This window comes from Notolepis coatsorum, assembly GCF_963971535.1.
Source record: "Notolepis coatsorum genome assembly, chromosome: 3".
NCBI lineage: Eukaryota > Metazoa > Chordata > Actinopteri > Aulopiformes > Paralepididae > Notolepis > Notolepis coatsorum.
The window spans coordinates 66,062,001-66,083,134 of NC_140167.1; the positions used below are offsets into that span (position 1 = coordinate 66,062,001).

General features: G+C 45.2%; 1 protein-coding gene across 2 annotated transcripts in view; it reads left to right on the plus strand.

The window, feature by feature from the left end:
* tie1 (tyrosine kinase with immunoglobulin-like and EGF-like domains 1) overlaps positions 1-21,134 on the plus strand; it is a 68,376-nt gene that overhangs the window by 16,179 nt on the left and 31,063 nt on the right. For both annotated transcript variants that reach the window (XM_084310246.1, XM_084310247.1), the window contains 9 exons: positions 77-217; positions 2,321-2,629; positions 3,468-3,758; positions 7,647-7,843; positions 8,215-8,361; positions 11,508-11,571; positions 12,786-12,896; positions 16,537-16,727; positions 18,374-18,487. In XM_084310246.1, the coding sequence (XP_084166372.1) occupies positions 77-217; positions 2,321-2,629; positions 3,468-3,758; positions 7,647-7,843; positions 8,215-8,361; positions 11,508-11,571; positions 12,786-12,896; positions 16,537-16,727; positions 18,374-18,487 (1,565 nt within the window). The remainder of the gene's footprint in view (positions 1-76; positions 218-2,320; positions 2,630-3,467; positions 3,759-7,646; positions 7,844-8,214; positions 8,362-11,507; positions 11,572-12,785; positions 12,897-16,536; positions 16,728-18,373; positions 18,488-21,134) is intronic.

A 21,134-nucleotide genomic window follows, 5' to 3' on the forward strand; every position in this document is an offset into this window, starting at 1 on the left:
TGTGTGTGTGTGTGTGTGTGTGTGTGTGTGTGTGTGTGTGTGTGTGTGTGTGTGTGTGTGTGTGTGTGTGTGTTAGTCTACAGCGACAGAGAGCCCATCACCATGATGAACCTGAAGCCTGCGACACGTTACCACGTCCGCGTGCAGCTGAGTCGGCCGGGGGAGGGGGGAGAGGGAGACCCGGGACCAGAGGCCATCATGGAGACTGACTGCCCTGGTGAGGATTACAGAGGCTATATTCAAACAGACACAAAATTATTGAGTTTTAAAGGAGTAATCTGTCATCCAAATGGAAACAAATGGGTCGCCCCGCCACTGAAAGTCGACCTGTTGGATTGGAGAGAATAGACTGTGTTTAGACAAACGAATCCTGAGTTTTTGTATATATTTTGATGCTGTAAAGTTAGAGCATTTTATATTTGGCTAAAAGTTGACCGGGAAAAAAGAAGCCATGTGGGGCCGCAGCTGAACAACCCCAGAGGGAATATGAGCTTTCTCATAGTAGCACAAATAATGGCAAGGGATTCAACATAAGACTCAAATCCTCCTGGTGGATCAGTAGCCTTAAGGCAAATATATCAATATAATAGACTTTGTCATGTCAGTCACGGGTCGTAAAATCTGTATAAAAAACTGTAAAATTATTCTCTAGAGCTCTGGGGTTCTTGGTTAGTGATTACTGTGGCGCTGAGGGGGGAGAGTTTATGTGAGTGTGTTGAGTACGAGGGGGAGAGGACTAGAGATTGAGACGGAAGGAGGGGACATGCAGGACTCTGAGCCAATAGGACATTTGAAGCCTCATGCAGCACACATGTATTTGCTGTGAAAAATTTAGAGAATTCAGAGGATGTGCACGTGTTGAGTGAATGAGATCTGGAAACATGAAGTCATTTACAGAGGCTGGTGTAAAAAGAAAATGAACAGGAATTTGTCATAGAGAAATATTATGACAACATGGAGACAGATTTCCTTTGACCGTCAAGACCAGCGAAAACGGCGTTTCGACGTTCGGCATTGCACTCAATCGATCCATTCAACAGGAAGCGATTTGCGACTGATCTCAAAATTTGATTAGATTCCAATGTATTGTTATTATACAGCACAAGTACCAACCAGAGTGGATAAATAAATGCTCCAGAAATAAATATGCGTGGAGAAAGGTAGTGAGCCTAAGCGCGCGAGCGCACACAAACTCATTGTATACGTTCTAAATTAATCGTTCCAGCAAAGTAGGCTTCTATTATTCTAATGACTTGTTTATTGGGTATCATAGTAGTAAGTCCTACTGTAGAACATGACATATTAGCATGACATCTGATTTATTAATGCCAATACTAACCGACTGCGCAATTGGCTCTTGACCAGTATAAATGATGGATTAGTCAGTTCCAGTCAACGTCGGACCCTTTAGCTCAACTGGTTAGTACGGCTGCCTGTGGATCCTATGGTCCCAGGTTCAAATCTCTCTTTTGTTTTATTTCATTCATTTAGGCATTTCTTTATTTCTGGAGCATTTCTTTATCCACTCTGGTTGGATGGTGTATTGTACTTGTGCTGTATAATGACAATACATTTGAATCGGCTCTCATCTTGCCACTGTCGTGTTCATATGGTTGTGTTTACTTCCGCCTGAGTAACGCCCCCCGTTGATGACGGAGGATGGTGGAACGTTGGTTCTGCTTAAATAGTTGTAAATGAGGGCTGGTTCGCCAGAAAGCACCAAGGTTCAGAGGCTCCAGAACGGAGCTGGAGCTTGAACCGGAGTCCTGCCAGTGTGAAAGTGCCCTGTGGGACTAGAAGACTGAGAGCCAGAGCAGACTGAGAACACATAGCTGGTGACAGACGTATCGACTGTCCTCTACTGCGGCGACAGTGGCTCGGGAGGTAGAGCAGTCGTCTGGTAATCCGGAGGTTCCCGGTTTTATTCCCGCTCCTCCCGGGCAGCGTGTCGAAGTGTCCTTGAGCAAGAAACTTAAACCCTAAATGCTCCTGATGAGCAGGTCGGCACCTTGCATGGTTTTGCCTCCGTCGTCGGTGTGTGAATGTGTGAGTGAATGGGTCAAATGTGAGGAACAAATTGTAAAGCGCTTTGGATAAAAGTGCTATACTGTATAAATGCAGCCATTTACCATTTACTAAAAAAACAAACCCTTCGATAAGACCATCTGTGAAACTGTCTCGAATTGGTCAAACTCACCAAAACCAAAACAATAAAAGGAACCACTTGAAACAACTTAGCGAGGAGGAATGAGTAAGGAGTAGCAGTCACCCCGAGCCCCTCCCACCCTCCTCCCTGATTGGTTGTTCTGTGTCGCCATAGAGCCCACGGTAAGGCCCGAGATCGACATCAGCTCGCTGGAGGGCCGCAACGCCACCGTGCGATGGCGGTTGCCCGGCAACCACAACGGCGCTGTCGTGGGCGCGGCCAGTGGATTTTTAGTGCAGCTGTTCGGCCCCTCGCCCTCCGGGGAGAAGCTGAGGGAGGACAAGACCACCCACCTCAATGTGCTCTCCACCAAGTTCCACAGCCTGGACTACCAGCAGGACTACACCGTGGTGGTGCGCCTCATCAACTGTGGCAGTCAGGGCCCCGCCTCCAAGCCTTACCACTTCCGCATCAACAGCCAGGGTAACTAGCGCTTGTTCCATTGGCTACAAATAAGGGGGGGGGGGGGGGGACGTAATTATATCTTGAGCTCGTCCGATTGGCTAGAAATGGGCAAGACGTTAGCTGGTGAGCTCGTCCACAATTGGCAGCATTCAAAGGCACCGATTTGAGTCCCTAATTTGATAAAATTACATGTTTATCATCAGGGACAAATTTGGCTTATGGGTGGGAGCTGTGACGCCGGGTACGGGTAAAGGATTGACTGGAAAACGGGCGAAGGTGGAAATGAGTGCCTCTCCAATTGGCTCAAAACAGGCAGGGCAAAGTGTGATTGGTGGTTGGTTGCTGGTGACTCTCCCCCTGCCCACAAGGGTTGTGTGAGTTAAAGATGGGTGTGGCTGAGTTAAAGATGGGTGTGGCTGAGTTAAAGATGGGTGTGGCTATGTTAAAGATGGGTGTGGCTGAGTTAGGGATTGTGGCTGATCAAATGTGAGCTGATAGGACAGTAGTGTAACAAATGCACAGGACATATTAGACTCATCGTGTCACCCTTATCTCAGGTGCCATGGTTTTAAAGTGATCATTTTAGATATGTTTATGTCATGTTTGTGTCATAGCATGGTAACAACCGCGGTAACTATTGGCTATTAACTATTAATTATTGGTTCCATGCCATTTAGGTGTGCTAGTGCCAGGGCTGGTATTATGCATGCTGGCTCACCTAAATGGAGCAGAACCATAATCCATTATTAGTTACTGTACGCCCTGCTCGGACACACTGTGAAAAGGGTCTATGAAATATCAGAGTTCAAAATCAGAGTTCTTGTTGATGACAATACCCTCGACTTGCCCATCCCAGGCCCCTCGTCCCCGCGCCACGTCCAGGCGCTGCCCTTGTCCATATCCGCCGTCCAGGTGAGATGGCAGCCTCCAGAGGACCCCAACGGAGGCATCGTGAAGTACGTCATAGAGTACCAGCCGGTGGGCCAGGGGAGCCCCCAGCCCTGGGTGGACACGGACGATGGGAACAAGACCTCCAAGGACGTCCTGGCGCTCAATGGCAGCACGCTCTACCAGTTCCGCGTGCGCGCCTTCTCCAAGGTGCCGGGGGAGTGGAGCAAGTTGGTCCAGGCGCTGACGCAGGGGGACGGTGAGTATAGGGACGTAGTGAGTAGCAGTATGTATTCTGTCCATTCGATTGAATTGAATCAAGGTCATCGGGAAGGTGTACAGGAGGAGTTGTCAGTTTCTTGGATGTGAATGTAGTTTAAAGGAAGGAAGGAAGGAAGGATGGGAGGAAGAAAATATGAAAGACAGAAATCCAAGCAGAGAAAATCTAAAGGAAGACAGACCTATTTTGTCAAGCATCGGCCAGTAAAATGAAGACTTCCTACAAGTCAAGTGTCTTTGATCTTCCTTTATTGTCTTCTTACCACTCTGTAAGGACACCCTGTCCCTCCTCTTATCCTCCCCAATGTTTCAGCCAGGACAGTAGTGTTCTTCCCCTGGGCTAATACATTTAGTTTGGTGCCAGGGGTAAAAATAACTCTTAAATGGAAAATCTCCAGCAGAGATCTAGGTTATATTAGGCAGTGTCTCTGGGAGCGAGCCTTGAGAACGACCACCTAACCAAGTAAGGAATTTTACTCTCTGGGTTATTATCTATTCCAGCCACAGCCAACAACAGCCTGTGTATCTCGGTATCTTACGTTCGTCGGTCTCTCCCCTCTTTTTCGTTCTATCTCTCTCCTTCGCTCCCATGTGCCCTGTATACCTTCCTCCCCCATCACTCTTTGACCCATCTCTCTCTCTCTCTCTCTCTCTCTCTCTCTCTCTCTCTCTCTCTCTCTCTCTCTCTCTCTCTCTCTCTCTCTCTCTCTCTCTCTCTCTCTCTCTCTCTCTCTCTCTCCTGGAAAACAACTTGTATAATGCTTTTACCTGCTATCCCCTGGTTCGAGCTTACATGTACATCTGTTGTCGGTTCCATGTCTGTTTTTCTCTCCTCCCTCTGACCCCTCCTTTCTCTCTCTCTCCTCTCCACACATACCTCCACACTTCAGATCAGATATCATCGTAACTTGTTATGGCTTGTTATACCGTATAATATATCTTCAAACCTTTTTACACATCTGTAGATACTATATCTATATCTGTACATATCCCTTACCTACTCTTACCAGTTACGCTGCTTACTATCATAGTGTTTTATACCTGTATCACTGTACGTATTAATACTACAACTCTGTACATACATCTGATTACTCATTAGTACTAATTTATATATATTTTACCCAGCTTAATCACCTGTACATTGTAGATTACTATTGCACTTTTTTGGATGCCAAACTTATTTTTGTTGTACTGTAATTATGCTGTATAAGTATACATGTCTGTCTATCAGGAATCCATCCTAATGACGGACTAGCACATACAGTACATGTATATCTGTATGTCATGTATGTCATAAATGTCTTGATGAATTGAAAATGGGGGACCCTGATGTAAAAAAGATGAAAGTCTTTTTCTGGTCTGCATCCTCTTAACTCATTGACCGCCAGGGATTTGTCGGACCCCGTTCTAGCACTGCCACGCTTTAAAAGATAGGAGTGCGTCACCTTGTTTGTAGAGCTATAACTATATTCTATATTATAGCTATGGATACAATACTATGGCCCATTTGACATCACCTATCTATCGTTCAATATGTGAAAAAGAATAAATGTCTTCATCCATATGTTCCTGTGTTATACCGTGGTGAATATAAGTGTGGTTATAGTGTGGTCTGGGGTAATTCCCGAAGGGCTGAGTAATAGCCTTATACGTCAATTCTACTATAAGCGTTGCAGTTTCTTGCCTGTACACGCTATTATTCCCAAATCAAATCTATATCATGTTTCATCATGAATGCATAGGGGTGGGGGGGGGGGGGGGGGGGGGGTCGTTTTTCGATGCTTTAATCGTCACCAACGGCATACGTTGTGGAGTAACGGTACACAGACATGTTGCGATCGGGGTGAAGACATGGTTGGATCAATGCAGGATTGATATCATATAGCCCTTACCTTCACTAGGAGGTACCCCAAAAAGAATATTCCAATTATCTGATCGCGAGTCCCAGTATTGGTGTCGATCGTGTCGCCAACATAATCCACCACACATCATGCATCGGGAGCCTTTGACGCTTCCCAATCCGATCGTTATAACCGATCGTTATAATTCGCCCGAAAAAGAAAAGTGAGCCCGGTGACATTTGACCGTTGCACAGGCCAAGATACAAGGTTTCAAAGGGTGCTCGATACCGCCGTCTAGCTGGATGCGGCCGATATTGCACTTTGGCGATCTCAGACTCATTCCCTATGGTAACACCAAGGTCCCTGGATGAATAATGAATACAAATATCGAAAAAAAAGGAAAAACGATCAAATAACTGGTTGTTGGCGTTCAAGCCTCGGCTCCCAATAACGAGTGAACTCGTTGTTGGCGGGGAATGAGTTGACAATTGTTTGTATTGAGCCATACTGTATTGTACGGCTTCAGGACTGGTCACTCCACAGAGACAGCCCTCATTGCGGTCACAGAGGCACTTCACTTAGCAAAAGCGAAAGGCCTCTCCTCTGTCCTGATTCTCCTAGATCTATCTGCAGCCTTCGACACAGTCAACCACCAGATCCTCCTTGCGGCCCTCGCAGGAATGAGAGTGGCTGGCTCTGCGCTGACATGGCTGTCATCATACCTCAATGACCGCTCCTACCAAGTGTCATGGAGAGGGACCCTGTCGGCCACCCGCCCCCTGCGGACGGGTGTCCCCCAGGGCTCGGTTTTAGGACCCCTTCTCTTCTCCCTCTACACTAAATCACTGGGTAACATTATCACGTCTCATGGCTTCTCCTACCATTGTTATGCCGACGATACTCAACTCTTCCTCTCCTTCCCTCCCTCAGATATCCACGTCTCTGAGCGGATCTCGGCCTGTCTGTCCGACATCTCCGCCTGGATGACCACCAACCACCTCAAACTGAACCTAAGCAAAACAGAATTGCTCCACCTGCCGGCCAAATCCTCCCCCCTAACCGACCTTGAGAATGCAGCTGTGACTGCGTCCCCGACCGCCAAGAACCTTGGTGTTGTCCTCAACGACCAGTTGAACTTCTCTGCTCACATCGCAGAGACGACCAGAACCTGCCGATTCCTCCTGAGCAACGTCAGAAGGATCCGCCCCTTCCTGACAAAAGAAGCCACCCAACTCCTCGTCCAACAGTCATCTCCCGCCTCGACTACTGCAACGCACTGCTCGCTGGCCTCCCAGCCACTGCCACTAAGCCTCTTCAACTCATTCAGAACGCAGCGGCCCGCCTGATCTCAAACCTACCGAAGTCGGCCCATGTCACCCCACTTCTTAGGGACCTGCACTGGCTCCCCATTGCTGCACGAATCCGCTTCAAGGCCCTCGACCTAGCATACCATGCGGCAAAGGGAACCGCTCCCGCCTACCTCCGGTCAATGGTCTCTAACTACACACCCTCAAGACCCCTACGCTCTGCATCTTCTGGCCGCCTCAGACCTACTCCTATCCAAGCTCCGGGAGGGTCATCAAAGAGAAGTCGCCTATTCTCAGTCCTTGCCCCACAATGGTGGAATGAACTACCCACCCCAGTTAGGACAGCCGAATCACGTCCAATCTTTCGCTGTCGACTAAAGACGCACTTCTTCAACCATTATCTGAATTAAAAAATACTAAAAAAATGTAAAAAAAAATATCTAACCCTAACTAACCGTACTGTCATGCACTTGTCCTAATAAACTAACCTACACTGTAGCACTCAACACTTTGATGAACATCGTTGCTCAGCTGATAGAGTTGTGCCCTTCCTGATGGCTTGTCGTACAGAACTTGTAAGTCGCTTGTAAGCCAGTACAAGCCACATTGGGATGGGAGAAAAACAGAAAAATTAGGAGGAAAAAGATAATTCAAACCAATTTAAACAAGCCAGTATTTAGACACTAATCTCATTTCTCCTCCCCCTCTGCCCTCGACCAGGTCTCCAGAGTTTCACCCCCACCACCCAGGGTGTGGGCACGGGGAGGCCGGGTGCGGAGGGTTACCGGCTGCTCGTGGCCGTGGTGGGCTCGGTGTCGGTCACCTGTGTCACCATCCTGCTGGCTCTGCTGGCCCTCTTCTGCCTCCGCAAGAGCCTGCTCAACCGCAGACGGACCTTCACCTACCAGTCCGGCTCGGTGAGATGCCACCTCCGTCTGGGTTCTTACACACGGGGAGAGATCTAAGTGGGATCACAGGCCTACTAAATAAGGATCTCTTGGCAGGTGCAGCTACTGTGCTTTAATGAGCCTGCGTCCCAGAGCGAGAGGCTTTTTTTATTTGGATCCTGGCCTTGAAATAACACATTTAAGAACCCCTATATTATCCTCCTCCTCCTCCTCCTCCTCCTCCTCCTCCTCCTCCTCCTCCTCCTCCTCCTCCTCCTCCTATTCATCATCTTCACTATCTTCATATTTATACATGAGACTAGCGAATCTGGGTATTTAGGCTTTTTTTGCGGCCACACTTACTTTTGTTTAATTCTATATGTTACATGTGACTTTTCCAGGGGGAGGAGACTATCCTACAGTTCAATTCAGGGACACTTACCTTGACGCGGAGGCCAAAGCCAACCCCTGAGCCCCTCACGTACCCCATCCTGGAGTGGGAGGATATCAAGTTTGAAGATGTCATTGGAGAAGGCAACTTTGGACAGGTACTCTTACACTAGAGACAAATTATAACTTGTTTAGTGCTCACTATCGTATTTACCAGCTATTACAACAAAGTTATTAAGCTTTATTACTTGCATATTACTTATTAGCCACCATTAGGGCCTGTAGTTTAATGGGTTACCACTCAAACTGTGACTTTAATTGGCTGGGTAATAGTTTGAATGCAGGCAGTGGCAGTTGTCAAACCCTGCCCTCTTCTCTTGATCCTCCAATCACAACCATTGCTGTCCGAGGGAACATTTGTGATTGGAGGATCAAGAAAAGGGGTCAGAGCTTGAGACAGGTCAGTTGGTGTCAGGTAGCTTAGTGCTAATCAACAATGACTCGCAGTTCATTCATTCTTTCAATCTTTCTTTCAACTCGGAAATTAATCCAGGGTAAGTCCTCATTCCAGATAACGTCAAGCATACATACATAATAAATACATGATAAGTACAATAAATAATATAATGAATGCAAACATAATACAGTTTGTACAATCAATTAAAACAACTGCAGATTATGGTGGAATGGTTGGTGATTGAGGATTTGAACTGACCAAAGGATGCCAAAGTATTTCGTTTTAGAGTTTGTTGTATGATGTTCCACGTGTCAGGAGCACAGAAGCTAAAAGCATATTTCCCAGGTTCAGTACAATTTTGACATTTACCGGGGCCAGTTTCTAATTGCAGCCACCGTAGGTGCTCCTTGAGAGCAGTTTTGAAGGAGGGTAGGGATTCACATTCCTTTACGGCTGTTGGTAGGGCGTTCCACATTATTGTGGCATAGTTGCAAAACGAGTTTAATCCCTTGTTTGAGCCGAATCTGGGTTGAACGTGATTAGTGGAACTCCCTCTAGTGTTGTGGTCGTGGACTTTACTGACCTTTAGGAAGTATTTAGACATGTACATGGTATCTTTGTGGTATAGTGTATCTTGTAGACCAGGCCCATTGCAAGTTGCTGTACTCTGTCGTCTACTCTCTCTAAACCATCCTAGATGATCAAAATGGGCAGGGGTAAGGTGGGTTTTAGTACTAAGGCCAAGCAGTAGCCTGGCCAGTTTGTTTTGGGATGTTTGGAGTCTTGTTTTTAGGGCCTTTGAGGTGCTTTGGTAACATGAGGTGCAAGCATATTCATAGAATGAGTGCTCCTGTTAGAGTCTTCAAAGTATTCTTATTTACCAGAGAGGAGATCCTGTCCAAAAATCTTGCTCGTTGGTTGACTTTTTTTATTACATTGGTTGCCATTTTGTCACAGGAAATATTTTCCTCTAGGATGGAACCCAGGTAGGTCATTTCATCTTTCCTCGTGACAATATTGTCACCCACTGTAACTGAGAAGCCGTTGGCCTTACTGAGATTGCTATTTGATCCAAAGAGAATGGATTACGTTTTTCCCAGGTGTAATGATAGTTTGTTATCAGCGAGCCCGGTGCATATTCTACCGAGTTCAGAGCTGAGGGCTTTTTCAACCTGCAAATTGTCCCTGTCAGAGACCAACAGGGCAGAGTCATCCGCGAACAGGAACAAGTTGCAGTCACAAGCTGATGTCATGTTGTTTGCATAAATTAGAAACCGTTTTCCTCAGTAGTATCATTGACAAACAAATGTTGTGCAGATTTGATCATGGCATTTACATCGTTTCTTAGCCTGTTTCCTTGTTGTCTGAGTTTAACCATGTGGGCTTGGAGATCATTGTTGAAGCTTTTGGCAAGCTTTGACTCACTTTTATGAAGTTCAGAGGATGTTTTGTTTCTGGCTTTCATAGCGGTCAGTATGTTCGAATGCATCCATGGCTCAGAGTGATGTTTAACCCTGGTGGTTCACAGGGGAGCCATGTTGTTTAGTATTGATGTGAATTCGGTTTTGAAGCCAAGCCATGTTTGTTCAACTAGTGTACCCCTGAGCTCATCGGACCAGTCCAGGCTCTCCAGTTCGTGATTAAAGGCCTCTCTAGAGTAGGTTTTAAGGTTCCTAGATGTGACTGTTTTGTGACAGCCAGCCTTTTGTTTTAGTTTTTTGCAGGTACAGAATATCATAAAATTATCACTTAACCCGCATACTATAACCCCTTTCTTGGAGATTTTGGACGTGTCCGAGGTTAGAATGAGATCAATGATAGTTTGAGTAGAATCACACACCCTTGTGGGTTGGGTAATTAGCTGACTGACTGTGCAGATCACAAAACATACTGAAAGATTTGAAGATGGGTGCTTCTTTACGTAGCATATCCGTGTTCCAGTCACCAATAAGAATTTTCTCTACATCTTCCGCCCCAGCTAAACACCCATCAAGAATATCATAAAAACCACTCTGCTCTGGAGGTCTGTAGATGGTGCAGACTAGTACAGTTTTTGCCTTTTCGAAAATAATTTCAACCCATACAGTTTCAATAGCATCATGATTCAAGGCCAGTACGATTAATGAATTTGTCCACTCCAATAGCGAAGCGGGATCATTTGATTCCACCACTAAACTGGCATAGCTTGAATCTGGACGGAGACCTGCTCATTACTCATCCGCGTTACAGAGTGCCTGACATCAAAGTAGCTTGTGTGTTTCACTACAAAGAGATCTGGCTGACAGGGGCGGCAGGGTAGCGCAGCGGACTAAGCGCTTGCCTACCACCGCAGAGACACTGGGATCTAATCCAGCTGTCAGCGGTACCTCCGGCTTGGTCAGTCGTCCCTACTAACACAATTGGCAGTGTTAGCGGGTGGGAAGCCGGTGGGGTATGTATCCTGGTCGTTGTAAACAGCGACTCCTACTGGTCAGTGGGGGCGCCTGCTCAGCAGGGAAGAGATCTGGGGGAGGTAGTGTGATCCTCCCACGCGTCCCCCAGTGAGAGTCCTCGCTGTCGGGTGAAAAGAAGCGGCTGGCTGGCTCCGCATGTATCAGAGGAGGCATGTGATAGTCTTCAACCCTCCCTAGGCCGGCAAGTGGGGGAAAATGCGTGCAACGACCAGGAAGGGAATTGGCATAATGACTAAATTGGGATGGGAAAAAAAGACGGAAAAAAGGGGGGGAGAAAGAATTTATAAATCTGTCTGACCTGGGGGGTGGACATTAAACATTAGTCATTAACTCAAGGGGTTACATGCTTTTCTAGACAGTAGGCATGACTAAAATGTAAAAATCCTTCGTCCAGGTAATCAAAGCCATGATCAAGAGGGATGGTAACAAGATGAGCGCGGCCATCAAGATGCTGAAAGGTGAGACACATGTTAAGAATAATATTCACCTCACCGCCATCTTTTGTTTTCATAGATCCCTGTGGGCACATTCCAATGAGCCTGATGACTAATTCACTTCCACGTAGCGGGTCATCGTGAGCTCATAATTACAACATTTACATTTACATTTGACATTTAGTCATTTAGCTTTTATTTATCCAAAGCGACTTACATGTTCTGTACAACAAGTCAGCAGGAAGGGTAAGTAACGTTGTTCGTCAAACGGTGTCGAACTTGAGTGCTACAGACTTGAGTGCATATTAGCATAGTAGGTAGTTATATAGGCAAGGTAGATTCCTTAGTAGGAGAGTGCATATTAGTGAAAGACAGGTTACAAGGGTAGTATTTCTTTTATATATTTTCTTTCACTTCTATTTCTGGTTCTTGAAATGGCATTTATTTTCATAGTTAAGTTTTGAGATTGAACGTGACCGGGACACTTCCCATCAGACTTGACCAATAGGGAGCGGCGAAGTGAATGAGGTGAATTTTAATCCACTGGTTGCCAGTGCTAGTACTGTACCTTATGGTGGCTGAAAAGAAAACAACATTTTCCAAATAGTTTTTGGGAGCAGAGCAGTAATGCAGCTGTGATACACATAACAGTGTGAACAGCACAAATCACATGGAATCTGATCTTTTCAATTCTGATTTGGGCCACTTTCATATCAAATACAGGTCTGGTTTGTTTTAATTAGCTGGCCTCAACTGCATTCAACTTACAAATTAAACCATAAACTGTGACGTCAGTGTCCTTCATGTTAACATCCATCATCGTTATTGTTAATTTTATTTTTTTCTGGTAAGTTGTTTAGTTTAGGAATAGGGGGCAGGTAACTATAAGAATTATTCTTCTTCCTGTTCCTTTTGCCCATGGTAGAACGGTATTTATGATTTTGAATCTGAATCTGAATCTGAAGTTCAGGAAAGTGACCAGTTCAGACTGGAATCTGATAATGTCCACATTTAAATAATAATGTGAAAAGACAAAGATTTTTTTTTTTATCTGAGCAATAAATCAGAATTGAGCACTAAAGCTTGCAGTGTGAAAGTAGCCACACACCACACACACAAAGAGCAGACACACCCAGTACATTTCTTCATAGATCTGAGCATCTCCTTTCAAAGCCGCCTCGCCCGAGCTCTCCTCTCTCAACTCACTGTGTGCGTCCTGACTTCTGACATTCCCACAGAGTTCGCCTCAGAGAACGACCACAGAGACTTCGCGGGGGAGCTGGAGGTTCTGTGTAAACTAGGCCAGCATCCTAACATCATCAACCTCATAGGAGCCTGCGAAAACAGAGGTGAGTGGGGGACACCCAGTGGGCCTTAGGGGGAACTACATGCCTTTTAACTGACACTGACACTGAACTGCATGTCCGTATGGTAAGGGGCCCCTGAGTCTTGCATCACCCAGGCCTCTCCTCACACTCTGTTCAGCACTCAATGCAGACAAAAGGTCTGGCAGAACCCCTAAAGACTGAGGACTACAGAAGGGGGGAAATCCCAACCACCCAGAACAGCAGTGCATGCCTGAGGGGCAGGGGGACAGAGGGAGCTGACGCAAAACACCGCAGAAGGGGAGGAGGATTCCAACTGAGAGAGTCGGAATACCCACAGTGGCAAAACCTCCTGCGGGCCAGTTTTCGTAAGGCACCTTAGAGCAGGAGTAATGGACTGAGATGTGGTTTGGGAGGTTTAGTGCCTGTTTGAAGTGCTAGTGTGGTTATGGATGTGATCCGACCAGTGATCCCAGAGCAGTGCTTAAGTTCTTGATGTTTTATGATTATGGCACCTGAAGACTGAAGACTATTAAGCTGAAATGATGAAGCACTGTGCTACAGTGTGTTACCTTCCAGTAGCCTACTGTAATTACCAAGCTTTTTTTTCTCTTAAATGAACACGCCAAAATTATAGGATATACGCAGACAATAAGGTACCAATTTCCTCTCTGTGCGTTCAGTAAAAATGTATCCGGCTGCAAGCTAGCCTAGCACAACACAAATTAATAGAAGTGGATAAAGACCACTAGCATAGCTTAAAACTCCGGGAGAGGTGTTTTTGGCCAACAGCTAGGCTAGCTGGTCCATATCCGCTTCCATTCATTTCTGCTAAGCTAGGCTAGCTTGCAGCCGGATAGCTTTCTACTGAACACACAGAGATGAAATCGGTATCTATCTCCTTGTCTGACTCTGGAGACTATGGTAAGCGCATTTCCCATAACTTTGGCGTGCTCCATTGATTTAGGCTTTATCTTAATACGTAGGGCAATTAAGAACAACATCATCCTCACAGTGACTGCCTGGCAAAGCTTGTTCATCACATACAGTAATGTGCTGAGTCAGCTGTGTACTAAAGCCATTCTAATGTCAGGCCAGGGCAGCTCAGAGACCTGGGTCTTATCCGCTGTTCCACCCTGGACTCTTATCCAACCAGTAAGGGCTTCTCATCTCCTTCAATGCTTAGTTCTAAGCAGAGAAGAATCCGGTCACATCTTTACATTTTCTGTCTTAATTCGATTCCCAAATCCCTCAGTATCAGGGCCACCAGACCACTGTAGAACATGAAGAGGTTAAATTCTCCGCCATCTCAATGCAAACAGATCCTCTCATCTCCCCCAGAACCTGGGCAGCACCAGTCTCCAACATAAACTTCCTTTGTCTGGAATTGTGTTTTTAAATGCAGGAAAGAACAATTTAACAGCAGGCATATTCCATACTAACTCAAAACTCATGCGCCTCAAACAAGTACAGCTGCCTAACCATTCCTTGTCCCCCTTTATAGAAAAAGATTAAACTTGTCTTTACTTGTGGGAACCGAGCAGCATTGCACTGTTGCATGCAATTCAAGCAGTAGTGGGACTTAGACAGTGGCTCGCCAGCAGCGACCCTAGTGGACACTTGGTTTATCCTGCTAAGGTCAGTACTTTTGAGCTGAACCGAGTGGCTACTGCAGAGGAGTTTGTCTCTCAGAACACAAGATAAGATAAGATAAAATAAGCTATTCCTTTATTGATCCCCTTGGGGAAATTCGGGCATCAAAGGTGCATATCGGTTATTTTATACGTTACAATAAATATAGGCAATAAAGAATTTGAATATATAGTATATATTATATACTATACTATGAGTAAGAGTAAAATTATGCAGTATACACAAGGTGCAGTATACACAAGGTACCCTAACTGGCATGATATACGTCATACGTTGTTGTCCGTACAGGTTTTGGTGGTTAAGAGTCGGACACACTTAGTGGTCAGACATTCCTAGTAGTTCTCGAGTTCTGCAGCCGTTAGTTCTCCAGCTGCTGGCAGCAGTCCATGCCCACGGTTGTGGAGCCGGATGGCCTTGTGTGAAGCCTCCATTAGACGGATCCCATTAGCAGTCAGATGTGGGGCTCGCATTTCATCGAGTTTCAATTTCAATTATGATTTAGTCTTCCCACGATCATGAAATCAAGATGATCGAGATAAAGCGATTATTGCGCCGTGTGCCGCGTTGCTCTCATTTTGTCTCGTGTTGTAAATACAGCGCACCCTTCCTTCACAGCGGTGCACTCCGTGTTTAATAATCGAAATTTCAATATCAATCAAAAATAATTGTGATTATGATTTTTGCCATAATCAAGCAGCCCTGGTCAGATGCACAATGCTAACAGCTCTGTTTCATGGACCTTAGACGTCTGAAAAAGTTTAATTCTCCCCATCCACATCCAAATACATCTTCTCATCTGATCTCTGATCATCTGCACCTGGGCAGCGCCCCGGGCCTCCAAGCCAAACATCCTTTGTTTGCTAGGAGCATTTTACACGATCACGTTTTGTTTGGCTTGTCCCTGTGCCTCTCAGGCCACCCGCTCTGCCGCATGGACATGTATTTGTACAGAGATTCCTTGGACTGAAGTCTGAACGTGAAGTATCAGTTTCCCCACCACATCCGAGGGTTTTCTTAAACAGAATTAAACAGAATCATTGAATTGCGCACGTTTGATCTGGGATTGATAACATAGGAGAGGAGGGAGTATGGCTTTGGGAAGTGCATTAGCGGAGAGATTACAAAACCTCAGCCTTGAGTAAAAGACACCCTTTAATTCAGCGTTTATCCGGCCTGTTTCATCTCTTGTGTGATCATCACAGGTAAAATGTACCAGCTGTGTTCTGTGTATCGTGAGCGTGGCTCCCCGAGGCCTCAGCAGAGGGAGCAGACCTCTAGTGAACTGCAAACACTGTTTCTCAACTCAACTCTCCTTGAGTTGGGCCCGCTACGATTGAGGGAATAGCATCTGCAGTTTACTAGACTTCTGCTCTCTGCCAGGAGTGTGACTTGTGTGACTTGGCGCCATACATGTTCAACTGCCGCACCCCTGCTATGGCCTTATGGGAACCTAGAACTCTCCCTTTCGTTCTTTAATTCTGCCTCTCTCTCTCTTTCTTTCTCTCTCTTTCTTTCTCTCTGTCCTTCTTTCTGTCTTTCTTTTTCTCTCTCCCTCTATTTAATTATGTCTTTCTCTCTTGCTCTCCCCCCTTTCTCTCACCCACTTTCTCTCTCTCTCTCTTTCTTTGTCTGTCTTTCTTTCGTTTTTCAGAATTTTGTTTTTAATTCTGTATTTATCTCTCTTGCTCTCTCCCCCTTTTCTCTCTCACGTTCTCTCTTTCTCTCTCTCCCTCTCTCTCTCTCCCCCCTTTCTCTCTCTCACTCTCTCCCCCCTGTATCTCTCCCTCTAGCTCTCTTTCTCTCTCCATCTCTCTCTCTCTCTCTCTCTCTCTCTCTCTCTCTCTCTCTCTCTCTCTCTCTCTCTCTCTCTCTCTCTCTCTCTCTCTCTCTCTCTCTCTCTCTCACACACACACAGTCTCTCTCACCCCTGTCTGTTTCTCTTTCTTTCCTCTCTCTCTCTCTCTCTCTCTCTCTCTACCATGGTGTAATAGTCATCTTTCTCTCACTACAGGTTACCTGTACATAGCCATTGAATATGCACCGTATGGAAACCTGCTAGACTTCCTGAGAAAGAGCAGAGTCCTGGAGACAGACCCTGCCTTCGCCAAGGAGCACGGCACGGCTTCCACACTGACTTCCCAGCAGCTGCTGCAGTTTGCTGTGGACGTGGCCACTGGCATGCACTACCTCAGTGACAAACAGGTGTGTGTGTGTGTGTGTGTGTGTAGTGTGTGTGTGTGTGTGTGTGTGTGTGTGTGTGTGTGTGTGTGTGTGTGTGTGTGTGTGTGTGTGTGTGTGTGTGTGTGTGTGTGTGTGTGTGTGTGAGTAGGGGTTTGTGTTTGTGTGTGTGTGAGTCACTACTGCACACTATCCCAGTAGTGACGCATGTTCCCCTGGGGACCAAACTCAAGGTCAGACTCCTACCAGTGAATAGATACATGCCCCATGCAGTTTCTCACAAGTCCCCATCAAGGGCATATGACACCAAGTGTGTGTGTGTGTGTGTGTGTGTGTGTGTGTGTGTGTGTGTGTGTGTGTGTGTGTGTGTGTGTGTGTGTGTGTGTGTGTGTGTGTGTGTGTGTGTGTGTGTGTGTGTGTGTGTGTGTGTGTGTGTGTGTGTGTGTGTGTGTGTGTGTGTGTGTGTGTGTGTGTGTGTGTGTGTGTGTGTGTGTGTGTGTGTGTGTGTGTGTGTGTGTGTGTGTGTGTGTGTGTGTGTGTGTGTCTGTGTGTGTGTGTGTGTCTGTGTGTGTGTCTGTGTGTGCCTATTGGCCATAGGTTTGATACTGTTTTTGTGAGCTTTATCATGTTAAGTAGATGATGCAGTGTTGTTTGGTCTTGAGGCTGGTGTCGGAGTCCAGGGCAGCCAGTTCATTACGTAGACTACCATGAGCTTTTTACCAAAACTCATTACAGTGAAAGTTGTGTCTTGGTGGTCTGGCGAGAGCTTGTATGGAATGCGCCATAATTTAAATTGGTGCGCAATTGCAGTAAATTCTATATGTATTTTGTTTTGCTAGTATGGTTGTGAAATTGGTATTACATTTTTACAAGTGGTATTAAAACGTATTAAAAAGTCTTACATTTAACTTGTTGAAACCTGCAGATACCCTGCATGAAAATAGCTGTGGTTATGATATTACCTACAAGCTAACCCCCACAGAGTTAACTACATCATCAAAACACCACACACCTGTCCCCGCAATGTGACTACTGTACCTCTGCCGTAATGGTGCAATATTGCCCCCTTGTTAAGGGCTAGAGAGAGAGAGAGAGAGAGAGAGAGAGAGAGAGAGAGAGAGAGAGAGAGAGAGAGAGAGAGAGAGAGAGAGAGAGAGAGAGAGAGAGCAAACTGCTACAGTTTGCTGTGAAAATGGCCACGGGCATGTATTATGTAGATTAACGTGCAGTGTGTCTGCGTGCGCATGTGAGGGTGTGTGAGCATGTGAGGGTGTGTATGCATTTGTGTGTGTGCTCATGTAAGGCTGTGTGTGTGGGTATTTTCTCAATGATTTCTCCCTTTGTTGTGTCTCTCTAGCAATATGATCAATTATCAATACCCTCTATCATATTCTATCTCTCTCCTCTATCTCTCTCTCTGTCTCTCTCTCTCCCTCTCTCGCTCACTGTCTCTCCCCTCTCTCTTTCTCTCTTTCTTTTCTCTCTCTCCCCCTATTTAATTTTGTATTTCTCTCTTGCTCTCCCCCTTTCTCTCTCTCTCTCTCTCTCTCTCTCTCTCTCTCTCTCTCTCTCTCTCTCTCTCTCTCTCTCTCTCTCTCTCTCTCTCTCTCTCTCTCTCTCTCTCTCTCTCTCTCTCTCGCTCTCGCTCTCGCTCTCTCTCTCTCCTGCAGTTCATCCACAGAGACCTGGCTGCCAGGAACGTATTAGTAGGAGACAGCCTGGTGGCAAAGATAGCAGACTTCGGCCTGTCCAGGGGAGAGGAGGTGTACGTGAAGAAGACCATGGTGAGTGGCAACAAGACTTTAAAGAGGAATTTAGATTCGATTAGAATAGATTTGATTAGATTTGATTCGATTAATGTATTGTCATACAGTGTACAGTACAATGAAAAGAGGTTTGGCATCTAACCAGAGTGCAAATGTAACAGTAAAGTGCAATAGTAATATACTATAAGTCAGTGGTTCTCAAACTTTTTACACCAAGTACCACCTGAGAACGTACCACAGTTTGAGAACCACTGCTATAAGTGATTAAACTGGTTATAAAATATATAAATGAGTACTACTGAGTGTAGTGCTAATCAGATGTATAGAGTTGTAATATAATATGTACAGTGATACAGGTATAAAGACAGTATGGTAGTAGTCATACTGGCCAGCAGTGTAACTAGTAAGAGTATGTAAGGGACCTGGAATGCCTCCAACTTACTCTGAAGGTGAAGGTTTGTCCTTCTTTTGCTGCATTTAAAAGTTGTAACCGTCTTAGCTGATTTTCTATTGTTTATTCTTATTTATTCTGCCTATATGTATGAAATTGCTGATAAACAATGTCTTGTTTTGTAAGCTCGTTGTCGCTGTAGATGAGAGTAACCTCAGTGTTTTATGAATTTAAATAAAGTTTTGAAATTGCGCTTCCGTAGTGGGTGATATTCACCCTGCACACTCTTTCTTCCTTGACAGACTCATATCCCTGCTAGTTACATACATACACACAGTCCTCATATCCCTCCCAGTCACATACACACAGTCCTCATATCCCTCCTAGTCACATACACACAGTCCTCATATCCCTCCTAGTCACATACATACACACAGTCCTCATATCCCCCCTAGTTACATACATACACACAGTCCTCATATCCCCCCTAGTTACATACATACACACAGTCCTCATATCCCTGTAGTTACATACAGTACATACACACAGTCCTCATATCCCTCCAGTTACATACATACACACAGTCCTCATCCCTCCTAGTCACATACACACAGTCCTCATATCCCTCCTAGTCACATACACACAGTCCTCATATCCCTCCTAGTCACATACACACAGTCCTCATATCCCTCCTAGTTACATACACACAGTCCTCATATCCCTCCTAGTTACATACATACACACAGTCCTCATATCCCTCCTAGTCACATACACACAGTCCTCATATCCCTCCTAGTTACATACACACAGTCCTCATATCCCTCCTAGTTACACATACACACAGTCCTCATATCCCTCCTAGTCACATACACACAGTCCTCATATCCCTCCTAGTTACATACATACACACAGTCCTCATATCCCTCCTAGTTACATACATACACACAGTCCTCATATCCCTCCTAGTCACATACATACACAGTTTACACACAGTCCTCATATCCCTGCTAGTTACATACATACACACAGTCCTCATATCCCTCCTAGTTACATACATACACACAGTCCTCATATCCCTCCTAGTTACATACATACATACACACAGTCCTCATATCCCTGCTAGTTACATACATACACACAGTCCTCATATCCCTCCTAGTTACATACATACACACAGTCCTCATATCCCTGCTAGTTTCATACATACATACATACACACAGTCCTCATATCCCTGCTAGTTACATACATACACACAGTCCTCATATCCCCCCTAGTTACATACATACACACAGGCCTCATATCCCTGCTAGTTACATACATACACACAGTCCTCATATCCCTCCTAGTTACATACATACACGCAGTCCTCATATCCCTGCTAGTTACATACATACATACACACAGTCCTCATATCCCTGCTAGTTACATACATACACACAGTCCTCATATCCCTGCTAGTTACATACATACACACAGTCCTCATATCCCCCCTAGTTACATACACACAGGCCTCATATCCCTGCTAGTTACATACATACATACATACATACATACATACATACATACATACATACATACATACATACATACATACATACATACATACATACATACATACATACATACATACATACATACATACATACATACATACATACATACATACATACATACATACATACATACATACATACATACATACATACATACATACATACACACAGTCCTCATATCCCTGCTAGTTACATACATACACACAGTCCTCATATCCCTCCTAGTTACATACATACACACAGTCCTCATATCCCTCCTAGTTACATACATACACACAGTCCTCATATCCCTCCTAGTTGCATACATACACACAGTCCTCATATCCCTCCTAGTTACATACATACAGCGGACAGTAATCCAGGTGTGAAAGGATCAGAGCCTGGATAACATGGATCACTGACTCTGGAGGTAGAAATTCTGCACATCTTCTAATTAAAGCCAGCCCTCTCCCCATCTTTTTTGTTATGTTATTTATATGCATTGACCAGTTCAGATGACTGTCCAATGTTATACCTAGTAGCTTTGCTTCTTCTACCTGTTCAATTTCAGTTCCCCCCATCATTATTTTTAATTTTGTATTAGCAATTAGCATAAGGTGTGTGAACCCATTAAAATACACTTTGTTTTTGCTATGTTTAAAACCATTCTATTCGCTCTAATCCACTCTTCTACTTTTTGTAGCTCTTTATTTAGTGCCACACCCAGATCTTCCACAGAGG